This window comes from Podarcis liolepis, assembly GCF_965112155.1.
Source record: "Podarcis liolepis genome assembly, chromosome: 1".
Lineage (NCBI taxonomy): Eukaryota > Metazoa > Chordata > Lepidosauria > Squamata > Lacertidae > Podarcis > Podarcis liolepis.
The window spans coordinates 113628048-113649776 of NC_139554.1; the positions used below are offsets into that span (position 1 = coordinate 113628048).

General features: G+C 43.7%; 1 protein-coding gene across 7 annotated transcripts in view; it reads left to right on the plus strand.

Annotated features, from left to right (window-relative positions):
• Window positions 1-17668: 17668 nt before the first annotated feature.
• The window catches only part of CCDC141 (coiled-coil domain containing 141), a 102736-nt gene continuing 98675 nt past the window's right edge, over window positions 17669-21729 (plus strand). For 4 of the 7 annotated variants that reach the window (XM_083495811.1, XM_083495814.1, XM_083495812.1 and 1 more), the window contains exons 1-2: window positions 17955-18239; window positions 19374-19496. In XM_083495811.1, the coding sequence (XP_083351937.1) occupies window positions 18138-18239; window positions 19374-19496 (225 nt within the window). In that variant the 5' untranslated portion in view covers window positions 17955-18137. Of the gene's footprint in view, window positions 17880-17920; window positions 18240-19373; window positions 19497-21729 lie in introns of those variants that run through there. The other 3 variants (XM_083495810.1, XM_083495813.1, XM_083495815.1) reach the window with 2 other exon arrangements.

The window sequence follows — 21729 nt, forward strand, 5'->3', positions numbered from 1 at the left end:
TGTGAGAATTTCTTCTGGGCCTGTCAACCACCGGGTATACTGTAATGAGGGAATGTGGCCACAGGGCAGAAAAAGAGCCTGAGACTCTTAATCTCAAGGTCATGGGTTCAAGTCCCACCCTGGATGAAAGATTTCTGCATTGTGGGGCTTGGACTAGATGACCCTTGTGGTCCCTTCCAATGCTACAACTCTATGATTCAACCTCTGTTCTAGAAGTACCAACTAAAAATGTGGCTTAGCATTTGAGTCTCTGACTTGGAATATGCTATGAGCATAAGGACCGGAAGCTTTTTTTAATATATTAGCTTGCCACTGCCAGAAAGCTTGGATGTGTTTACCCAATCCTTTAAAAATCCTCCATCTTGAAGCATTATAATGTGATATAGTCCCTCACCCACCAAATCTCCATTCTGTGTCATTGGCCAACTTTATTATTTGCCTTCTAGGCGCGCGATCATCCAAAGAAAGTCCAAAATGGATGGAATCCGAAATAAGAGTAGCTAGAATAATTAGCAAGCTCGAGTGGCTTGAATTTTGAGCAAGGAAACAAAATAGTTCTGGTCTGACTCAGAAGCTAATATATAGCCTGGAGTGGAGAGATAAGGAAGCCAATATTTCAAGGGTGTAAACACTCAATATGGAGAGGAACCGTACAACATGGTACAATAAGGCATCGTAAGTTTTTGAAAAATGTGTGGAGTCCATTTCTAAGGAAAGGAATGCAAATTGTTTGCTTGAAAAATATATGATTCCACTTGTGTGGGGAGAGGTGTCAAATCTGAAAAGATATCATAGGAATCAATTATTTACTGGCAAAATAACAGCAGGGAATGGGGATTAACTGAAATATACTCAGAGTTTTAAAAGTCATACTCAGTCATACCCTACTCAGATTTTCAAAAGTCATACACTTGACAAAGGTTCATAGCACAGAAGGAGGAGTTGGGGGTCAAATAACTTGCATTAATTGGACTTGAAATCAAATACTCCAGTGAAGGGTGTTATTCAACCTTTTAGCAACCCAAACAATTAAAGGGTTGGAACAACTCCCCTGTGAGGAAAGGTGACAACATTTTTTCATTTGGAGGAAAGGCAAGTTATTTTGTACATTCTAGAGATGTACAGTGGTGCCCCGCAAGACGAATGCCTCGCAAGACGGAAAACTCGCTAGACGAAAGAGTTTTCCGTTTTGGAGGTGCCTCGCAAAACGAATCTCCTATGGGCTTGCTTCGCAAGACGAAAATGTCTTGCGAGTTCCTGCGGGTTTCCCCCCTCCCCCCTTTTTCTAAGCCGCTAAGCCGCTTATCAGCTGATCCGATAAGCCGCTAAAAGCCGCCAATAGCGCTAATCCGCTAATCCGTCAATGGGCTTGCTTTGCAAGACGAAAAAACCGCTAGACGAAGAGAATCACAGAACGGATTCTTTTCGTCTTGCGAGGCACCACTGTATAAAATTATCTGTGGTGTGAAGAGAGTGGATGGGAGAAGTCTTTCCACCCCATACTACAAGAACTCGGTGGCGTCTCATGAAGCTGAACTTTAGAAGATTCCTGACAGACAAAAGAAAGTACTTTCGCACCACACTTAGCTAAACTATGAAATTTGCTCCCAGAAGATGTGGCGATGGCTACTGAGTTGGATGGATGTCTTTAAAAGGGGGCGAGTTCATGGACAGCATCAGTGGCTACTAGCCTGAGGAGCCAGTGTGGTGTAGTGGTTAAGAGCGGGAGACTCGTAATCTGGGGAACCGGGTTCGCTTCCCTGCTCCTCCAAATGCAGCTGCTGGGTGACCTTGGGCTAGTCACACTTCTCTGAAGTCTCTCAGCCCCACTCACCTCACAGAGTGTTTGTTGTGGGGGAGGAAGGGAAAGGAGATTGTTAGCCGCTTTGAGACTCCTTTGGGTAGTGATAAAGCAGAATATCAAATCCAAACTACTACTACTACAACTACTACTACTACTACTATTCTTCTCTTCTTCTTCTTCTTCTTCTTCTTCTTCTTCTTCTTCTTCTTCTTCTTCTTCTTCTTCTTCTTCTTCCAAAGAGCATTGAGGGGGCCCGATGCAATGTCTTGATGTCACTCTGTGCCCAGTTCCGCATTGGGCCTCAACAATGGGGGGGGGGGCCTAAGAAAAAAGATTGCGGGGGCCCTAAAGTGCCTCAGCCTCCTGAAGCTAGCACCTATGCTACTAGCCATAACAGCCTTCACCATTGGAGGAAGTGTGTGTGTGAATTACAAGTTTGTAAGAATTACAAGAGGGACGCGGGTGGCGTTGTGGGTTAAACCACAGAGCCTAGGACTTGCCGATCAGAAGGTCGGCGGTTCGAATCCCCACAACGGGGTGAGCTCCCATTGCTCAGTCCCTGCTCCTGCCAACCTAGCAGTTCGAAAGCATGTCAAAGTGCAAGTAGATAAATAGGTACCGCTCTGGCGGGAAGGTAAACGGCGTTTCCGTGCGCTGCTCTGGTTCGCCAGAAGCGGCTTAGTCCTGCTGGCCACATGACCCGGAAGCTGTACGCTGGCTCCCTCGGCCAATAAAGCGAGATGAGCGCCGCAACCCCAGAGTCAGTCACGACTGGACCTAATGGTCAGGGGTCCCTTTACCTTTACCTTTTAGGAATTACAAGTGCTCAGAATGCTGCCACATGCATATCCTGCATTTTGCCTTCTGACGGACCTCTGGTTGGTCAATGTGAGAACAGGATACTGCCCTGGACGGACCATTGGCTTGATCCAGCAGGGCTCTCCTTGTGCTATTAGACACATTTGTCCCTGGGTTGCGAATGATAACGGCATTTTTTAAAAAACGAGCAGCCGCCAGCGTATTCTATGATACTTAAGCCCCATGCATTTTATTTGGTTAAAAGACCAGAAGGCGTCAAAACCTGCAATAGCTATAGCAATCTTGGCTGAACACCTCGTGCGCCTTTAAAAATAATAAAATAATAATAATCTGAATGATTATAACTAGCCTGTTCAGAATAATGAAAGTATCGCAGCACGGTAGGCTTCAAGAGAATTTGTACTGTCTATTGATGCAAATTGTTAAGAAAAAGCACAAAGTGGTAAGATTTAATGTGTGCTTAATGATCCTTGTTAGCTTGATCAAAACAGAATAGTCTAGGGAGAGTTTTCAAAACCTAACTGCAGATTTACAAAAAAAACACACAATCGTGCTGGCTTTTAACGTAGGATATTTGTATTACAAATGATTTTCTCTTGCATAGGATTTCTGGGCCAGGGAGCCACAGTCTAGAACTGAATACATTGCTACGCATTAAAAGACCCTCATAGAAAATTGCTGCCAGTTGTGGCACTGGCTGTAACCCGAATTTCGGTATAAAATTTGGATTTCAGTGGGGCAGCTTGGACAAGCTGTGCTCATGGTGGGCTCCCATCTTCCAGTAGGCCGGCCTTCATCCTTGCTGCCAGTGCCATTGTAAGGGAGAGAGCTGGTGAAGAAGCAAGGGACAGCAGCTGTTGCCGTTATCCTTGTGATTGTGTGGCTCATAGTTTCATCCCTTCAGGGCCAAAAAGGGTTGGGGAAATACAGTGGTACCTCAGGTTACATACGCTTCAGGTTACATACGTTTCAGTTTACAGACTCCGCTAACCCAGTAATAGTGCTTCAGGTTAAGAACTTTGCTTCAGGATGAGAACAGAAATCGTGCTTCGGTGGTGTGGCGGCAGCAGGAGGCCCCATTAGGTAAAGTGGTGCTTCAGGTTAAGAACAGTTTCAGGTTAAGAATGGACCTCCGGAACAAATTATGTACTTAACCCAAGGTACCACTGTAAAGAGGCTGAAACAGGAGGAGCAATAGAGCCAGCAGTCTCTCAGCTATGGGCCCCCTTCCTCAGCAGGTAAGCAATGGTGCCAATGCTCAGTGCCTGCCTAGAGTTTCAGTGTGAACCTCAGCTTTTGTGATTTAAAAAAATTGCACATTATGGCATGAACTGGTAGGACTACGGGGAGGAGGAAGAGGATCCTGGCGAGGGGTGTAGCCGGGATGCTAGGGCTGCCAATTGTCCTGTATAATACAGAATTGTGTCCCGTATTTCAATGCAAAACGCCATGTCCTGTATTGACACAGTTTTGTCCTGGGTTTCATAGAATCATATACAGCGGTATCTCAGGTTACATATGCTTCAGGTTACATACACTTCAGGTTACAGACTCCGCTAACCCAGAAATAGTGCTTCAGGTTAAGAATTTTGCTTCAGGATGAGAACAGAAATCGTGCTCCAGCAGCGCGGCAGCAGCAGGAGGCCCCATTAGCTAAAGTGGTGCTTCAGGTTAAGAACAGTTTCAGGTTAAGAACGGACCTCCGGAATGAATTAAGTACTTAACCCGAGGTACCACTGTAATTGTAGAGTTGGAAAGGACACCAAGGGTCATCTAGTCCAACCCCCTGCAATGCAGGCCCCCCTCCCCCGTGCTAAGTTAGGGATCCTCTTCAAATGGATGTGTTTGAAAAGGTATGTGAAAGTTCATGCATTTAAGCTCTGGGTAGCCAAGCACAGACAGATTCACAAATTCATATTTATGTGTGCATGCACGAACATTTGTGACAAATGACAGAGGGTGCCGTCCTGTTAGGCTGCAGTAGACTGGAATGATTGTTTTGAAGTCACTTAAGCACCAGATGGGGGATGCCCCCCCAACTGCTCCATCCCACCCTGTCCTGTATTTTGCTAGAACAAAGATGGCAGGCCTAACTGGGACAAGCTGGGGATGAGGAAGGAGAGGTTGGTGTAGGAAGTACTCACTAGATGATGAAGGATGACGTGAGGATGGGGATCAATTCACAGGAACCAGAGCAGCAGGACCCATCACCAGAGCCGGAGGAGTCCCTGTCTCCACGAACACGGTGGGCTCTGAGGCGTAGGGAGAAGCAGGCAGGGTGGTCCAGGAGGCTGAGGCAGACAAAGGCCCACAGCCCAGCTCCCTAGCTGACCAGGTGGAGCTCGCTAGCTCTGGGAGGAGGGGTGTGATTCCTCCCTTGGAGCAGGTGAGAGTCATCTGCCTCATCAGGCCCAGGTGCTGCAATCAGCCTGCAAAGTCCAACAGGGAAGCAAAGCTGAGATGCTCTGTCTGCTCAACTGCTGATATTGATTGATCTCAGCTTGGATGCTCCAGGATCTCTGCGGGACTGTGGTTCAGTTTGAACTTTGAATGCTGGACTTCGGACCCATAGATTGACGCTGGACAGGGGACTTGACATACTGACTTGCTGCCAGGTAGGCTAGGGGTTCAAGACATATAAACAAAGAGAAAACTGCACTGAATTTTTAAAAAAACCCCAAAAACCCAGAATAGAGCAAACCAACTTGTAGAAGGGCAATAACGCGACAGTAACACATTATTTGGGGCTCTCTTTGAACCTATCTTGAGTTATTTTGCACCACTTTAAAATACGTTTAGTTGTTGTTACGGCATGTTTGCAAATTGCAGCGAGGCTCACTTGGCAGCTGACTCATAAATTAATAAAATTAAAGAGTAGCCCGCTCCTATATAAAAAAAAGCATCGGTGATAAAGTTGGATGAATATATGCATGAAGTGAAGTGGATCGAAACTGAGAGTGAAGCGAATTACATATGCTTGAAGCACCAGTAACGTGTTTATATTGAGGAGGGGCATGTTCTTTCACTTCCAGAATCTCAGAAAATGCAAAGATACCAAGTGTGTGGTAAGAGGCTTTTGATTCTATTGACCAGAGGGTTTAGCTGCACATAGTTGGCAGGTTAGTTCATACATAATTGTGGCTTCTACCCACATTTTGGCCATTCCTTATCTTCAAAGCCCTCCATGGCATCTCCAGAGGCAGCGTGTGGTGACTCTGGCTGCGCTCAGTCCTGGTATGCAGCTTCTGAGGCGCTGGAGAGAGAGAGTGGAGGTTAGCTCTGTATAAGGTAAATTCAAAACCTTTTAGCTGCCTGCTGTTTGGTGATAGCTAAGCAGCCAACTTTGAAAAGTCGACTGGCCTACATGTGGCATCGAGCCTTTGCCAGGAATTCACTGCCTTGCATTTGTTTTTTCAGTAAATGTTACATTGACAGGATTCGTTCAAAAGCCAACCATAGGCATTTTGTTGCCTGAGGTCCCCCCCCCCCACCTTCATATTACACTCACAGAAGCTGACTGGACTAGATAGCACACCCTCCAACATTTCTCTGATGTAAATAGGGTTAGATTAATATTATTATTTTATTTTATTCATACCCCACCCATTTGACTGGTGGTTGCCACAGCCTCTCTGGGCAGCTTCCAACATACATAAAAGCACAATAAGACATGGAAAATCTTCCCTATACAGGGCTGCCTTCAGATATCTTCTCAAGGTTGCGTAATTACTTATATCCTTGGCTCGGGTGTGTGTGTGTGTGTCGCATAACTCCATACCCTCCAACACTTATCTGATGAAAACAGGGATGTCCGAAGGAAAAGCAGGACATTCTGGGATCAAATCAGGGTTTTGGATTTAAAAAGAAAAAAACCAGGATGGCTTCTGTAAATCCAGGACAGTCCCTGGAAAATAGGGACACTTGGAGGGACTGGGATAGTAGTCAGTGGTGATGGGATAGCCTCCTTCATCACACATTAAACAGCGTGTCAGATTAGGGAACCCAGGACACGTGGCAACTGGAAGGGGGGACTCAGGGGAATGGACAGCTGCTGCTGCTGCCACCCCCCAGCACCTGCCACCTAAGGAAGTTGCCTCTCTTTGCCCAATGGTAGGACTTGGTTTGGCTGGATTTAAAGTTTCTCTTCCTTTTAAAAGGTAAAGGGACCCCTGACCATTAGGTCCAGTTGAGGCAGAGTCTGGGGTTGCGGTGCTCATCTCGCTTTATTGGCCGAGGGAGCCAGCATACAGCTTCCAGGTCATGTGGCCAGCATGACTAAGCCGCTTTTGGTGAACCAGAGCAGCGCGCGGAAAAGCCGTTTACCTTCCCGCTGGAGCGGTACCTATTTATCTACTTGCACTTCAACGTGCTTTTGAACTGCTAGGTTGGCAGGAGCAGGGACCGAGCAACGGGAGCGCACCCTGTTGCGGGGATTCGAACCTCCAACCTTCTGATCAGCAAGTCCTAGGCTCTGTGGTTTAACCCACAGTGCCACCCATGTCCCTCCTCTTCCTTTTACAGAAGTATTAATAATAATAATAATAATAATAATAATAATAATAATAATAATAAGTGGATTTTTGGGAGGTGGCTATTGGGTTGCTGTTTTTATTTTAATTATATATTTTGTTGTTTTATACTTTGATTTTGTTCTGTGAATCACCCTGAGACCTCCAAGTATAGGGCTGTATATAAATACAATAAATTATTATTATTATTATTATTATTATTATTATTATTATTATTATTATTATTATTATGGATAGCTAGCTACATGCCAGTCTGTCTGTTGGTACAACAGCTTGGCTAAGAAAGCTGGTCAGAAAGCTGGGGGTCATTGTACTATGAAGAGCAGAGAAGGAATTACTTTGATAAGTAAAATAATACCCTGCTATTGTTATGTGGATTTCAATCTCGTTACATTATGCTGGGCAATTTAACAGTGGAGAGAGGGAGGGGGTCAGTGGGGCACACTTGGTAGATGCTTCCGGCAAGAGATTGGGCAAATGCCTCACGTGTATATCCTAGCTCGCTAAATGGACAAACCGAAAAAACTCCCAAAAATGTTACACACTAGCTATTAGCAGAAGCCCTTCTCCTTGGCACAAACTTTGAATAAGCTACGCAGAGCAACACAGAGCTAGCTTTGTTTTAAACATGATCTTACTCTGTCCGTATATCATCTCCCCCCCCCCCCACTGTAAAGTAAGAGTTAATTATAAATCCAGAAAATACCCTGCTGGTATTTAAGTTTTTATTTAATGTATTCAACATTCCTCGTACTCTGGCAATTAATTTCATGTGTGAAATTAATGTTTGTAGAGTAACATCCTGTAAAGATTGCTGTAGTGGAGTCTATATGTCTCCTCTCATCACCCCCACCCCCCAAAATAGGATTCTAAAATCTGATTCCACAGAGACAGCTTTCCATCCATTAAGGAATGTGGCTTTCTTGTTTTGCTTAGTGTGCCTAATTTTTTGCTTAGTGTGCTTTTGTGTTTAAGTGCACAATCCACATTGGCTGGCAAGGCATATATGTCTGCACATTAAATGATTATTTAATAGCTCGTTTTTTGCTGCAAAAAAACCCCAACAACTCTGCCTACAGAATTATTTATCCAGGTATAAATACCTTGACCCTTTCGTGGTTAATGAAACAAAATCACCATGTAAGAGGTATGTGATTTGCTGTATTGCTTTTCTTTTTAATTAAAGGAATGATATTATACAGTATTATTTCTTTCGTCCTTTGCTGACTTACCGCTTTGCCCAAAGTGAAACAGAGATCATATTTAATTATAGCACTGTCCTAAGGACCCTGCTTAAAAAGAACAGCGCTATAGCTGCAAATAGGTCATGGGAAGTAACCTTCCGTACCTAGCTCAGCCTCCTGCTCAGGTTATCATTTCTGACCCTCCTAATCTTGAAGAGATTGAAGGAGAAGAGAAGTTTGGTCTGCCATGTCATGCATGCTCAATCTTTGACATAAAGATGTCTGGAGATCTGGATTTATGTGAGAGGGCAGTTTCTCAGTGTGTTAGGGGTGTGTGTGTGTGTGTGTTTAGAATCAGACCGGTCAAAACAAGTTTCCCATGGAGGGAGCAAAGCCCAGGTGCAATGCAAAACACCAACACTACTTCTCCAATCTTAAGGAGTGATGTGGCTGGGTTTCCGACACAATGAGCTCTGCTGCTGCTGTTGCTTTGCAGAGGCTGCAAGTGAAAAATGGCCGTGTGGTCTTAGGTGGCCCACGCATGTGGAATGCACTTTCTATTTTCTCTCTCTTCTTCGGTTAAGGAAACCTCTCCTTGTTTACTCCCCACCACAACACTATGCCTGCCAGTGGCGTAGCGTGGGTTGTCAGCACCCGGGGCAAGGCAAGTAATTTGCGCCCCCTAACCCGTGGATTTTAGCAGGGGGCAGAGAGCTGCGAGTGCGAGCGCCCCCCCCCAGATGTTGCGCCCGGTGCGGCCGGCCCCCCCTGCACCCCCCACGCTATGCCACTGATGCCTGCTAGTAAACGCTACAGGGACCCAGAGGATGCAGCTCTCTCACCGGTTTCCAAATAATCTAAAATAGAGGACTTTTTAAACAAACCTGCTTTTATAGTTCCAACAAAAAAATGGTTTTCTCCCCTTAAAGATGATTGTGAATATGAGGTGAATACTCAAGGTGAGAGCATAGAACTGGATCCAACAATGGGGCCAGTTGATCCTGTGCCTCTAAGAGAGGAAGGAATAACAAGTAGGGAGAGCACCCAATTAATTGCAAGAACGGTTGAGCATATCTTCCAACAAATTAGAGGTATTGCCTCTCAAATAACCCAATTATCCCAAGAGGTCCACAGTTGATCACTCAATAACAAACAGGCACTAACAGAACACCCAAGTACCCAAGTGAAATGGCGACAACAAGAGCAGACCCCTAAGCTCGACATAGAATGCATGTGGAATGGATCGCACCACTTCCAGAAGTACTGTTCCTGAACGTCCCTTCATGTAAACCATCTTGCAAGTGGAAAACTAGCACATCAAAGGAGAAAGGGAACTAGCTTAACCCGTTCACTGCTGTTCCAGTTTTCCATTCACAGGGAGTTTTTAATGTAGGGAAGCAATCTTAAGCGTGAACCTCGCTTGAAGTCTAAAGTGGTACAGTCCCCCTCATTTTGCTGCCCAAGTGTGGCGTGCTGGTGTATCATAACGGGGCTGCATTCCATTTTCATCACCAGCAATGCAGTCATTTTAAGCCTGGGCAGTCTCAGGGTTGTGAGTTCAAGATTCCTGAACTGCAGGGATTGGGCTAGGATGACCATCATAGTCCCTTCCAACTCTACAATTCTATGATTCTGTTATTCACCCTGGGTTGCAACTATTAAAACCTACAGAAATGAAGTGGGTCCTAAAAGTTTTCGATTAATGGGAGTTCCCTTGGAAGAGGGACTGATTGTTAAACCACCCTGAGAACTGTAGCTCTTTGAGGGGACTAAGCGGCTCCTACAAACTCTCAACACTCTTAACAAACAACAGTTCCCAAGATTCTTCGTGGGACACCAAGACTGTTTAAAGTGGTATGATACTGCTTTATATGTAGAGAGCCTTCAAGTGTCTCTATTTTGCAGGGACATCCCTGATTTAGAGAAACCGCCCCGGTTTCTGATTTGATCCCAGAATTTCTTTAGGACATCCCTATTTTCATTGGAGAAATGTTGGAGGGTATGGAATTATCTGACCCCTCGAACCATCTGAAGGCAATCCTGTATAGGGAAGTTTTTTTAAAAAAGTGCTTAATGTTTTATTATGTTTTTTTATATTCAGTGGTACCTCGGGTTACAGATGCTTCAGTTTACAGACGCTTCAGGTTACAGACTTCACTAACCCAGAAATAGTATCTCGGGTTAAGAACTTTGCTTCAGGATGAGAACAGAAATCAGGTGGCGACAGCAGCAGGAGGCCCCATTAGCTAAAGTGGTGCTTCCAGTGGCGTAGCGTGGGTTGTCAGCACCCGGGGCAAGGCAAGTAATTTGCGCCCCCTAACCCGTGGATTTGCGCCCCCTAACCCGTGGATTTGTGCCCCCTAACCCTAACCCCCAGATGTTGCGCCCGGTGCGGCCGGGCCCCCCTGCACCCCCCCTGCTACGCCACCGGGTGCTTCAGGTTAAGAACAGTTTCAGGTTAAGAACGGACCTCCAGAACAAATTAAGTTCTTAACCTGAGGTACCACTGTATGTTGGAAGCTGCCCAGAGTGGCTGGGGCAACCCAGTAAGATGTGTGGGATATAAATACCGTACTTTACCGTATAAGATGAGGTTTTTTAATTAAGCAATTGTTAAGAATTGAGGGTCGTCTTATACATGGATAGTGCATAGGGCGGATGTGGGATTGGTTGCTGCCGCAAGCCGGAGATTGTCAGTGGCTATTTGGCGTGTTATTGGTGGCCGCGGCAAGGGCTGGTGTTGATTTACTGTTGCTGTGGCAACTGGGCGGGCGATTGGCAGCTTCTGCCAGCGAGGGGACAGACGATAGGTGGCCTTTGTGATGTGTGTGAGTGGCATCGTAGGTCAGGCGGGTGAGCGATTTTCTGCAAGCCCCCCCATAAAAGCTCAACAACTCTCCCCCCCAAAAAAACTCAACAACTATGGGCAATCTCCCCCCATTTTCTTAATTTGGAGTCCCCCAAAATAGGGGGTGTCTTATACATGAGGGCATGTTATACATGGAAAAATATGGCAGTAAGATTATCATTATGGAATGGGGCATCCCTATATTCATTGGAGAAATGTTGGAGAGTACATGTAAGTATGGTCCAGATGAGGCCTAAATGTGAGGTGTTGGCATTCTCTTCCCAGTTTGATCTACTTTGGCTTTTTGGCACTGCTTCTGTGCATAGCTGCATTCAGCAGTAGCTCATTTGTTGTCTCTGTGGCTCTTTCATGGGGCAGCCGCTACATCAATAATTGGAAAATGCAACTGTTAAAACCAATAAACTCCACAGTGAGGCTCAACATTGGCACAGCTACTGAAATCCCCTTTAGCTCTTTTTTTTCCCACCAATGCCCAAATAGCTGTCAAATGTCTCCTGTTCCCTTCAGTAATTTTGCTATCACATTTTCCAGAAGTCTGAGCAATTCCTACAGCGCCTGCCTTCTTCAAAGCAGATGTGTTTGATTCTGCCACATTTTAGCAATTCAATCATCCATTAGGCCACATACTATTTATGATAAGTTTGTCTTTAAAAAAGAAAAAAAAGAAAAAAACACTTCTGTGTGTTCTGTGTTTCCTTTTATATCTCGGTTCAAAATATTTCACCAAGCTCCATGGTGATAGATGGAACTATTTTAAACAATCCTTTCACAGAATTATAAGAGAATGTTTACCTCAAAAAAAGAGGAGAAGAATAAAACTCGGCACCACAAACTTGTGATTGGATTTGAAATGAACCCCAAGGCTGCAATCCTGTGCACACCTTCCTGACAGTAAGTTCCATTGTGTTCAGTGGGAGTTACTCCTAGGTCAACATGCATAGGATTCAGCAGAATAAGTAAGGGCCCCTGACCATTAGGTCCAGTCGTGACCGACTCTGGGGTTGCAGTGCTCATCTCGCTTTATTGGCCGAGATTGGTACAGCTTCCGGGTCATGTGGCCAGCATGACTAAGCCACTTCTGGCAAACCAGAGCAGCGCACGGAAATGCCATTTACACAGTAAAAATGAGCCTACCTTATTTTCACTTTCTGAAACATTATACAAACAGCCATCCTTTGAATTCACATTTCTCTGAATTTTTCAGTGCATTTCTCTAGCCGGGCAATGTTTACGAAATGCATATGCACAAGGGTAAAACTATGTATTAAAATGCATAGAATCATGAAAATGAAGTTCAAAATGCATTATTTTAAGAGTAAGAGCGCTATTATCTCATTGACTTGAACTAGCCCCATTCCTGAACTTGAGATGGCTGGGTAACAGTGTGACCTGCAGAGCAGCAGAAATGTCAATCAGATTGTCCACAGAACACAGGAAGTTATCCTATACTGAGCCAGGTCATTTGTCATTAGCTCAGTATTGTCCAGAGATGCTGGGGGTTGAACCATTCTGCATGGAAAGAAGGGGTTATACCAATTATAGCATTATATATTTATATAGAATGTCCTGAGGGAATCAACTCTGTGTTTTGGATGTACAATACTAGGGTGTTAGTACAGGCTCCCAAATGGATTGCACTGTGGAAGTTTTATTACTCTCTTATCCATTGCTTCCTTATTACTGTACTTTTTTTTTTGCTATAACCATTATTTCCCCCTTTACATGAGTCCCTTTATGGATTGTTTATCTTACTGCACACAACTTTCTTGAGGGGAGGCTTTGATGCCAGTCAAATGTTTGGCTTCCTTGTTGGTTCTCTGAGTCATGCTGTTCAAGAGAGGCTGTCTTGTATTTCAATTAAGTCTTGCATATTTCTTTAACTACATTTTCCCAAGATCGGTTCATGGTTATTTACTGAAAGGCTGAAATGTTTGGTCCAGAGTTCCTTCAATATAGAACCTGATCAGATTCTCTTTTTGCTTTCACAGCCGTTTTTAGGTCATAATTTCATGCCTGGGTTATTTTTTGGGAGTACGCTACTTATCGGATGAACTTGCATTGACCACCTTCTCCAACCTCTGTTGCTTCTCCATAAGCACTATAGGGAATCCTATGTCACAAACAGTGGTCTTTAGAAGATTTAGAGCAATGATCATGGCCCAGGGAGGATGTGCTATGAAACTAATGAAGCCTAAGCTTCAGGGACCCTAATCTTGGAGGGGCCCTAGAAGTGACTTTAATGCACATTGCTTAAAAATTTGGGGTCCAGTAAACCCAATTTGAGATGCGCAAGTCAAAAACTATAAGGCCTGGGATGTTTTTATTCACACCAGTGACTTTGACATGGGAGATAATCCAGTACAGCAGTTTTAACCAAAATCTGAGATGTAATAATAATAATTAATAAATTTTTATTTATACCCAGCCCTCCCCGGCCAAGACGCAGCTAACAACCAATAATAACAAGTTGATTAAAATACAATTTTAAAAAGAGTAAAATACAACATTAAAACAATAGGATGCAGCTTCTTCACAGGAGGAGAAAGGAAAAAGAAAAAGGGGGGGAGGGAATCAAACTGATTCTAAGCCAAAGGCCAGGTGGAACAACTCTGTCTTACAGGCCGTGCAGAAAGAAATCAGATCCCGCAGGGCCCTGGTCTCATGAGACAGAGCGTTCCACCAGGTCGGAGCCAGTGTTGAGAAGGCCCTGGCTCTGGTTGAGGCGAATCTAACTTCCTTAGGGCCCAGGACCTCTACATGAACTTTAAGGTCCTCCGTGGGGCATACCAGGAGAGGTGGTCCTGTAGGTACGAGTCATTATTTTTATGATGATTATTATTAAATGTGGTGATCTGTTGCAGAACAACCCCATTGAAGACGTTAACAGTGGTTACACAGACCTCATTGCTGGTTGTGAAGGGACCCCATAACAGTCCAAGCTTCAGGGCCCCCAAAATGTAGGTCCACCACTGGCGATGATACCCAGCTCTGTTTTTCTACAGCAGTCAAATCAGGAGAGACTGCACAAGCTTTGAACAGATGCCTGGACTAGGTGGTGGACTAAATACCTACACATAAACACATACAAGGCTATCTTATTTGCATTAGAAAAATGCATGGCTTGTTCCCGTGCTTCCTAGGCATGGGTCCAAGTGTTTTTGTCCTTGCCTTGCCCCATTCTGTGGGAAAACCTGCTCTTTAGTATTAAACCAGAGCAAAGGCCAATCCAGAGAAAACTCAACAGTTGTTTGCTCTGATTCAGTAGTAAAGGTTGGGTTTCCCCAGGGGAAAGCGGTGGGGCAAGGGCAAGTCTGGTTGAGCCCCCTTACAGTCCACAGAGGCTTTTCAGGAGCTGCAGAACAGAATAGGAAAAGAAGAATCAGTTGCTTAAACCGCCTTCCATTAGCACAACCATTGGAAACAACCCAATGGTGATATCATGCTTTTAAGCACTTCTCAGCACCAGCTCTTTTCCAGTTCAATACGTACTAGAGCTAGAACAATTGTGGTATCTAACATCACCTTTCCCTGCAATAAATTAGACGTTATAGATGCCAATGCCTTTAAAACAGGGGCTCTCTAAATTATGTTAACTTCAACTCTCATCAGCACCAGCCAATGTGGCCAATGGTCAAGCATGACAGCACAGCACATCTAGAGGACCACAGATTCCCCATCCCTTCTTTAATCGAAGGGCTGGCTCACACATGCAGAACCTGCTCTTGCAAAACCATCAGATCACAGATAAATAGACAGAAATTTAATTTTGCTTTTCGTCTTCTCGTACACATTTCTTTTCATGGCAGCGAGTTCGTACCCTCAGCTGCTAGTCACAAATGGATGATTCACACATGCGCTTGTTTGATTTCTCTGCACTTAGTTTATTCTTGTGCCCTTGATAACTGGTAACTGGCTATGCGGACTCGCTCCATCGAAAAGCCTTGCATTTAAGGAGATTATGACAAGTCCTGACTGTGATGGCAAATCTGTGTTGACATTGGCCTGAAGTTGTGGACGTTGAGCGATAACCATGCATGTCAGAACCAGTCCCAATGCACAGCAGCCACATCCAGAGAAATCAAGTGATGGACATGCATGTGTAAACATGAGCTGGGAAACTATTACGATGTTTGGCTTTGCAAAATACAGAGGGATTTTTTTTTCTTGTGCTTTAGTTGTTGTTTTTAAAAAACCCTGGAATATATTTGTATGAAGGGCAACACACAACTATTAAATAATAAACAGAAGTATTAGCAGATGAGTTGCAGATTCCAATCCCATTCAGTGTCTGCAGGCTCAGGATGTCTAACATAAGTTTTCTTATAAGTCACCAAAATGCGTGATTGATCTATGTACATATACATGCCCCTGATGGGGCATGGGGCTTCTTTGATGCAGACGCTGTCATCTGACAAGCGACCTGCGGCCTTAAACGCCAGTCTCACTTTCTCAGCTGTCCTGTCGCTGGGAATCAAGACAGCTGTTGCCTCATACTGCAGGCTGTTTCTGGCATGCTCTGTGTTTCTAGCAATAGATTTAATGTACTGACCCCGTGGCATGGTTAAAACACTGTCTGTGATTTCCCCCTGCGCTGAATAAATGTTCTTCCTTGCACCGTGTTTCATTCCAATGAGCCGGGCACCATGCCCCTTTGAAACGCCTTGATAAAGAGACATCACATAAATTCAGTCGTGCTGTGTCACACGCGGGAGTATTTGTGTGTTCTGAATACAGGCTTTAACCATTCATTATTACTATTTTTTTTAAAAAAGTTATGTACTTGAATCGCTGCAGTTGCAAATTTTAAAAAAGTAAATGAAGAATAAAAGACCCATCGAAATTGAAGGGTCAGCCCTGAGCAGGTACACAACTCGTAATAATAATTATTATAATAATTTATTATTTATACCCCGCCCATCTGGCTGGGTTTCCCCAGCCACTCTGGGCGGCTTCCAACAAAACACTAAAATACAATAACCTATGAAACATTAAAAGCTTCCCTAAACAGGGCTGCCTTCAGATGTCTTCTAAAAGTGTGGTAGTTATTTTTCTCTTTGACATCTGATGGGAGGGCGTTCCACAGGGCGGGTGCCACTACTGAGAAGGCCCTCTGCCTGGTTCCCTGTAACTCAGGAAATGATTGCCAAGGTTAGTAATACTCAGAGAAGACCCATTGATTTCAGTGGGTCTACTCTGAGCATGACTTTGTTGGATTTCACCTGGTGTCTCCACCCCCATCGTTCAGCCCAGACACTGAGGTCCAGCTCTGTGGGCCTTCTGGCAGTTCCCTCACTGTGGGAAGTGAAGCTACAGCGAACCAGGCAGAGGGCCTTCTGGGTAGTGGCACCCGCTCTGTGAAACGCCTTCCCATCAGATATCAAGGAAATAAACACCTATCTGCTCTGTTTAGGGAAGTTTTAAAGATTTGATGCTTAATCACATTATTATTATTATTATTATTATTATTATTATTATTATTATTATTATGTTGGGAGCTGCTCAGATGGGCAGGGTATAAATAATAAATTACTATTTTATGATTATTTCAGGAAACACAGGAGTTACTTTCTAGGAAGTGAAGTGCTGAGTGAGTGTCAACAATTGACAACAAACGGTTATTTATTTAAAACATGCATACTCAGCCTCGTATGAAAGCATCTTGAGGCAATTTATAAACCCTATACAATAAAATTTAGGGTCACCATTTTCAGCAGGTGGGGGGAGATGGTTGTGTTTGCACACATGGGGAGAGTCACCACAACTTTCTGAGGTGTGATGGAGAATATATTCAGAATTAAACTCTTAAGAACAAAGAAGCAGTGCCTTTTAAGAGTATTTGTTGTGGGTGGTTTTTTGTTTTTGTTTTGTAATGCTCATAATAAACAGAGATATAGGTAACGCTGATAAATAATCGTTCATGGTCTGAAGCTGGGCTAAGGGAACTATAGCTATCTCCTCTCTTCCCCATCCTTGATAAAATGCCACTAAATGCCTTAATCTCAGGGTTGTGGATTTGAGCCCCACGTTTGGCAAAAGATTCCTGCATTGCAGGGGTTGGACTAGATGACCCTCGCAGTCCTTTCCAACTCTATGATTTAGAGTGTCTCTTTTGGATCCAAACTCTTTGTACTCAAAGGTATAACTGCCTTAGGGCATCTATGTTGCTCCCATTTTTTTAAAAAAATGTTATTATTCTTACTATTATTGCAGGACAGGGTGATGTTTTATTATTTATGTAGTTATTTAATCTATTTCTTGCCTGTTCTGCATTACTAAGAGTAATACCAGTGCAGTTTATATCAGAACGATAAAACAGATAACCTTTTTCCAAAGCAAGAAAATAAATAAAACACAGCACAGCATGCAGTTAAGCACACACACACACACACACACACACACACACACACACACACATGCTTAATAGATTTATGCTTATATATGGACATTGTTTGAAGATTTTATCACACTTGGATGATTGCTTGGTCTGAGGCATAAGGCCTGAGGCACAGTAGTTATTAAATACTTGGAGAAAGCTATTTTTTTCTTTCTTTTATTGAGTGTTTAGCACTTCATTACTAGCAAACAGAGGATGTCAGAGTCTTACAAGGCATTTTATAAGACTGATATTTATAGGGGCCAGACAGCAACAGCAGTTTAAAGCTACGAATCTAGGGGTGTGTCACCTCTCCTCTCCCCCCCCCCCCCGCCCCGGCCTCTCTCAAGAAAGATAAACTCAATGGGGGCGTCTATTTTTAACCTCGTGTTCTTTCCTTTTGGCAGAGCAATCGGTGTTAGCTGAGCTCTTTTGCGGAATGAAGCCAAGTACCCCTGTTCGTTGCCTTTCGGAATGACCAGCCGATTCACACAGCTCCAGAGACGGAACCTTTTTGCATGAAGCCCGGTTCTGCTACTACTACTACAACAACAACATCATGTCAAGCAATGACAGTTCTGACGGCCCGCCTTCCACGACAACCGTTAGTTCGGTTCTGGTTCAGGCTGGAGACTGCAAAATCATCATAGCTATATTGAAGGTAAGCTTAAGGGCTCTAAACACTTGAGCTTATAGCTCAGTACCATTGACTAGCTCAGAGTCTGATCATTTCAGCTTTGATTTCTGCACAAAGTGGTTGACACGGGGGAGTGTGCTGCACACACAATCCCAATCAAGAAGCATTATTTTTCATTACAAAGGATGGGAGAGGGGAGGTTTCTAATTTTTTGTGCATAAAGTAAGCATCACTGAAATAGTCTTGGAGAAAGTGTATAATTTTCATTTGAAGAAAACAGAACTTTAAATTAAAACGAATTCAACAAACAGCCTGGCAACATAACCAGGACAATCGTCATTGATTTGTAACTGTATTGATTTGAAATACGGGACTCTGGTTTTGTTTTCTTGTATTATTTAAAGATTGCATCCAGAATATACAAAGTGCATTTGATCTGACTTGGGAATTCTTTGAAGGAATTGTTCTGATGTTAATGCATGGACAAATAATTAATGCCCCTATGTTGCACATGTCAATCTCCACTTCAGAAATTGAAAAGTCGTATTGAAAATCTTTACTTGAACAATTTAGCTTCACACTGAAGCACTGCGCCATTTTCAACACAAGTAATACAACAATATAGGAATACAGGAAGCAGTTGTACACCGAGTCAGACCATTGGCCCATCTAGTTCAGTGTTGCCTACACCAGCCTTTCTCAAACTTGGGTCCCCAGATGTTGTTGGACTACAACTCCCATCATTCCTAGCTAGCTGGACCAGTGTTTAGGGATGATGGGAGTTATAGTCCAACAACATCTGGGGACCAAAGATTGAAAAAGGCTGATCTGCACAGCCTCTCCAGGTTTTCAGACTGGGGACATTCCCAGTGCTACCTGGAGATGTCAGGGATTGAACCTTCTCCATGCACAGCTGATGCTGGACCACTGAGCTATGGCCTTGCCCTATAGATCTGAGGGGCAGAGAGGATGTTGCATGCTTCCTTTCCTAAAACTTTGTTGATTAGAGCTTACAAGCCATTTCATGGATTAAATCAAAAGACTAGACTTTACTAAGTGCTTGACCGTTAGTTTTTGAGTTGGATCATGCACACACACACATCATACAAATATCTGGAGAAATTGTACTTAGGACAATGTTTCTGTTTGCGTTTTTAGTGTGGGGATTGGGTGCAGCTCCAGCTGGCTGAGTCAGTACCAAATTTGTTAGAAATCGGCAGCAATCAAGAAGAGACCAAAAAATTACTACAAGATCATGAACTTCTCCTGGCGAAGCTTAAGGTAAGACATGCGACGTGAATTTTCTGGATTATTACAGGTCGCGTTGTAGCCGTGTTCTGAAAGTTGTAAACGACTGTTGAGTGCCCGTCTTCAGACCGCTTAATGCTTTGTAGGAACGTTTCATCACAAACAATCCATGTGGGGGAGTTCCTAAGGGTTGCTAAAAGAGGCCTCACAAAGCAAGCAAGAAATGACTCCATCCTTGTTGTGTGTAATAAGACACCCAGTTATAATGACAGGCATGAGTTGCTCTTGGCTTGCCCATGGCTTGCTTCCCACATGCCTTTGCTACGACATGCAGGATTTAACCACATGCAGGATTTAACCTTCAGTGTGTCGTGGCAAATGTTAATGAAAGTTGTTCTTGTGGTGGCATGCCAAAGCTTAATCTGGCAACTAGCAGCTACTACCGCCAGGCATAGAATTGACTGCAAGCGTGGAGCAGATGAGCTCAGGATTGTCAAGAGTGTTCCTTGTAGCTACTAACTGTAATGGCTGCCGCAAGACAATCTGACTATGAATGAACCAGAGCTTACTCTTAAGCACAGCGTTCCCTAGTGGGCTGGTGGTAAGGAGCCCACCCCCACCAATCAGTGCAGGTGAGGAAGGTAACATAAGTCCAATGATCCACTGCTGGAAACAGGAAAAGGATGAAAGGAGGTCTATCTTCTATTGCATGGATGTCTGGAAGGTGCGTGTGTAGGTGGAAGAGTGTTTTGAATCCCAAATGTGGGTCATTATCTATCTATCTATCTATCTATCCACAATTGCCAGCATCTTTGTGGAAAAGGAAAGGAAATAAGTCATTAATGGCTCTACAGTAAACAAAGGCATTTATATAGCTCCTGTTTTCTAGGCAGCACCATTAATCAGATAAGCCGTCACAGAGCCGCATGGGTATTCTGAGGGAAGAGACATTTGTTTTTTGTGCAGATTACTTTTTAATGCACTAGAGGCTCAAACAGTATATTTTAAATTTTGTACATATACAAGTCATGACCATTTATTTATTATTTTTGTACCGTGTTAAGCTGTGCTGATATTTAAAATAAAATAAATGGTCACCACAGCCTACATATAGTGTTGGTGGAAAAAATGTTTAACACTTTTTTTGGGGGGGTACTAAAAAGTTTAAAAGAATCATTTCTTTGTGCTTAAATGTCATAAACTGATGTAAATAGGGTTTTAAAATAAGGATCAGTTAAAGAAGATTTGTAAGTTGTGTAGCTGAAAGTACCAGGGAGGAATAAAGAACATTCTTGGAGTCAGAATATTATTGAGGGACATTCTCAAGAAACGCATACCCTCTGAGACATATGCTTTCATTTCAGTGCAATGCATATGAGAAATCTGATTTCAGTGCCACTCATGACGAGAAATCACGTTTTGAAGTAATCTTGAAACACACTTGCATGGGAAATAAAATCAGAATTGGGCTCTGCGTTTACAAGGAGGGAATCATGAGGTAAAACTTTGAACCACTTCAGAATGGAAGTGGGAAACTAGACTATTGAAGGCTCCCTCTTTGGGACAAGTCAATGGGAATGAAGAGGTAGCAAAGACCACCATTAGGGGTGTAAGGATTTAATCTGTTCTTTATACCCTCCTGACTGATGATTGGGTGAGTGAATAAGGGTGGCAGGGAATGAATTGGACCTCTTGAAATCATCCATATCATATTTCTGCATACCACACCAATCTCTGAGCAGTGCAAGATTCTAGGGGTTCCTTCAGAGTGAGGGACAGTGGGGACTGTGGTATCTTAATGTTATACGGTTTATTTACACATATATACAACCTGAACCTATGTTGGAAGGGTTCACAGCATTAACACCCCAAGAGGGTCTTGCTACGCTCACAGCCACATCCTTGGATTCCAAAAGAAATCAGGCATGGTTCTGTCTCCCAGCTGCCCAGCCTGCAGCGATCTGGCTTCTTGTTTCTAGCTCACACATGCAACTCTCCACTCTGCCCTTCGTCTTTCTAACTACCAGTGAGTTGAGGGAGCGGGGCCCACCTGTTTACTATCTGGCACAGAGCCACACCCTCTGTTACCATAATAGCCCAAACCTAGAGGGCCATTACCAATAAACTTGCTTGGCTCTTTCAACAATTTGAATCCCTGCTTAGATTTTGACATTTTCTGGATCCAGGAATTAGAATGGACTCAGGCATACAGCCTATCCCTTACAAACTCATAACAATATATATTCTGCACAGTGAAAACGAGATG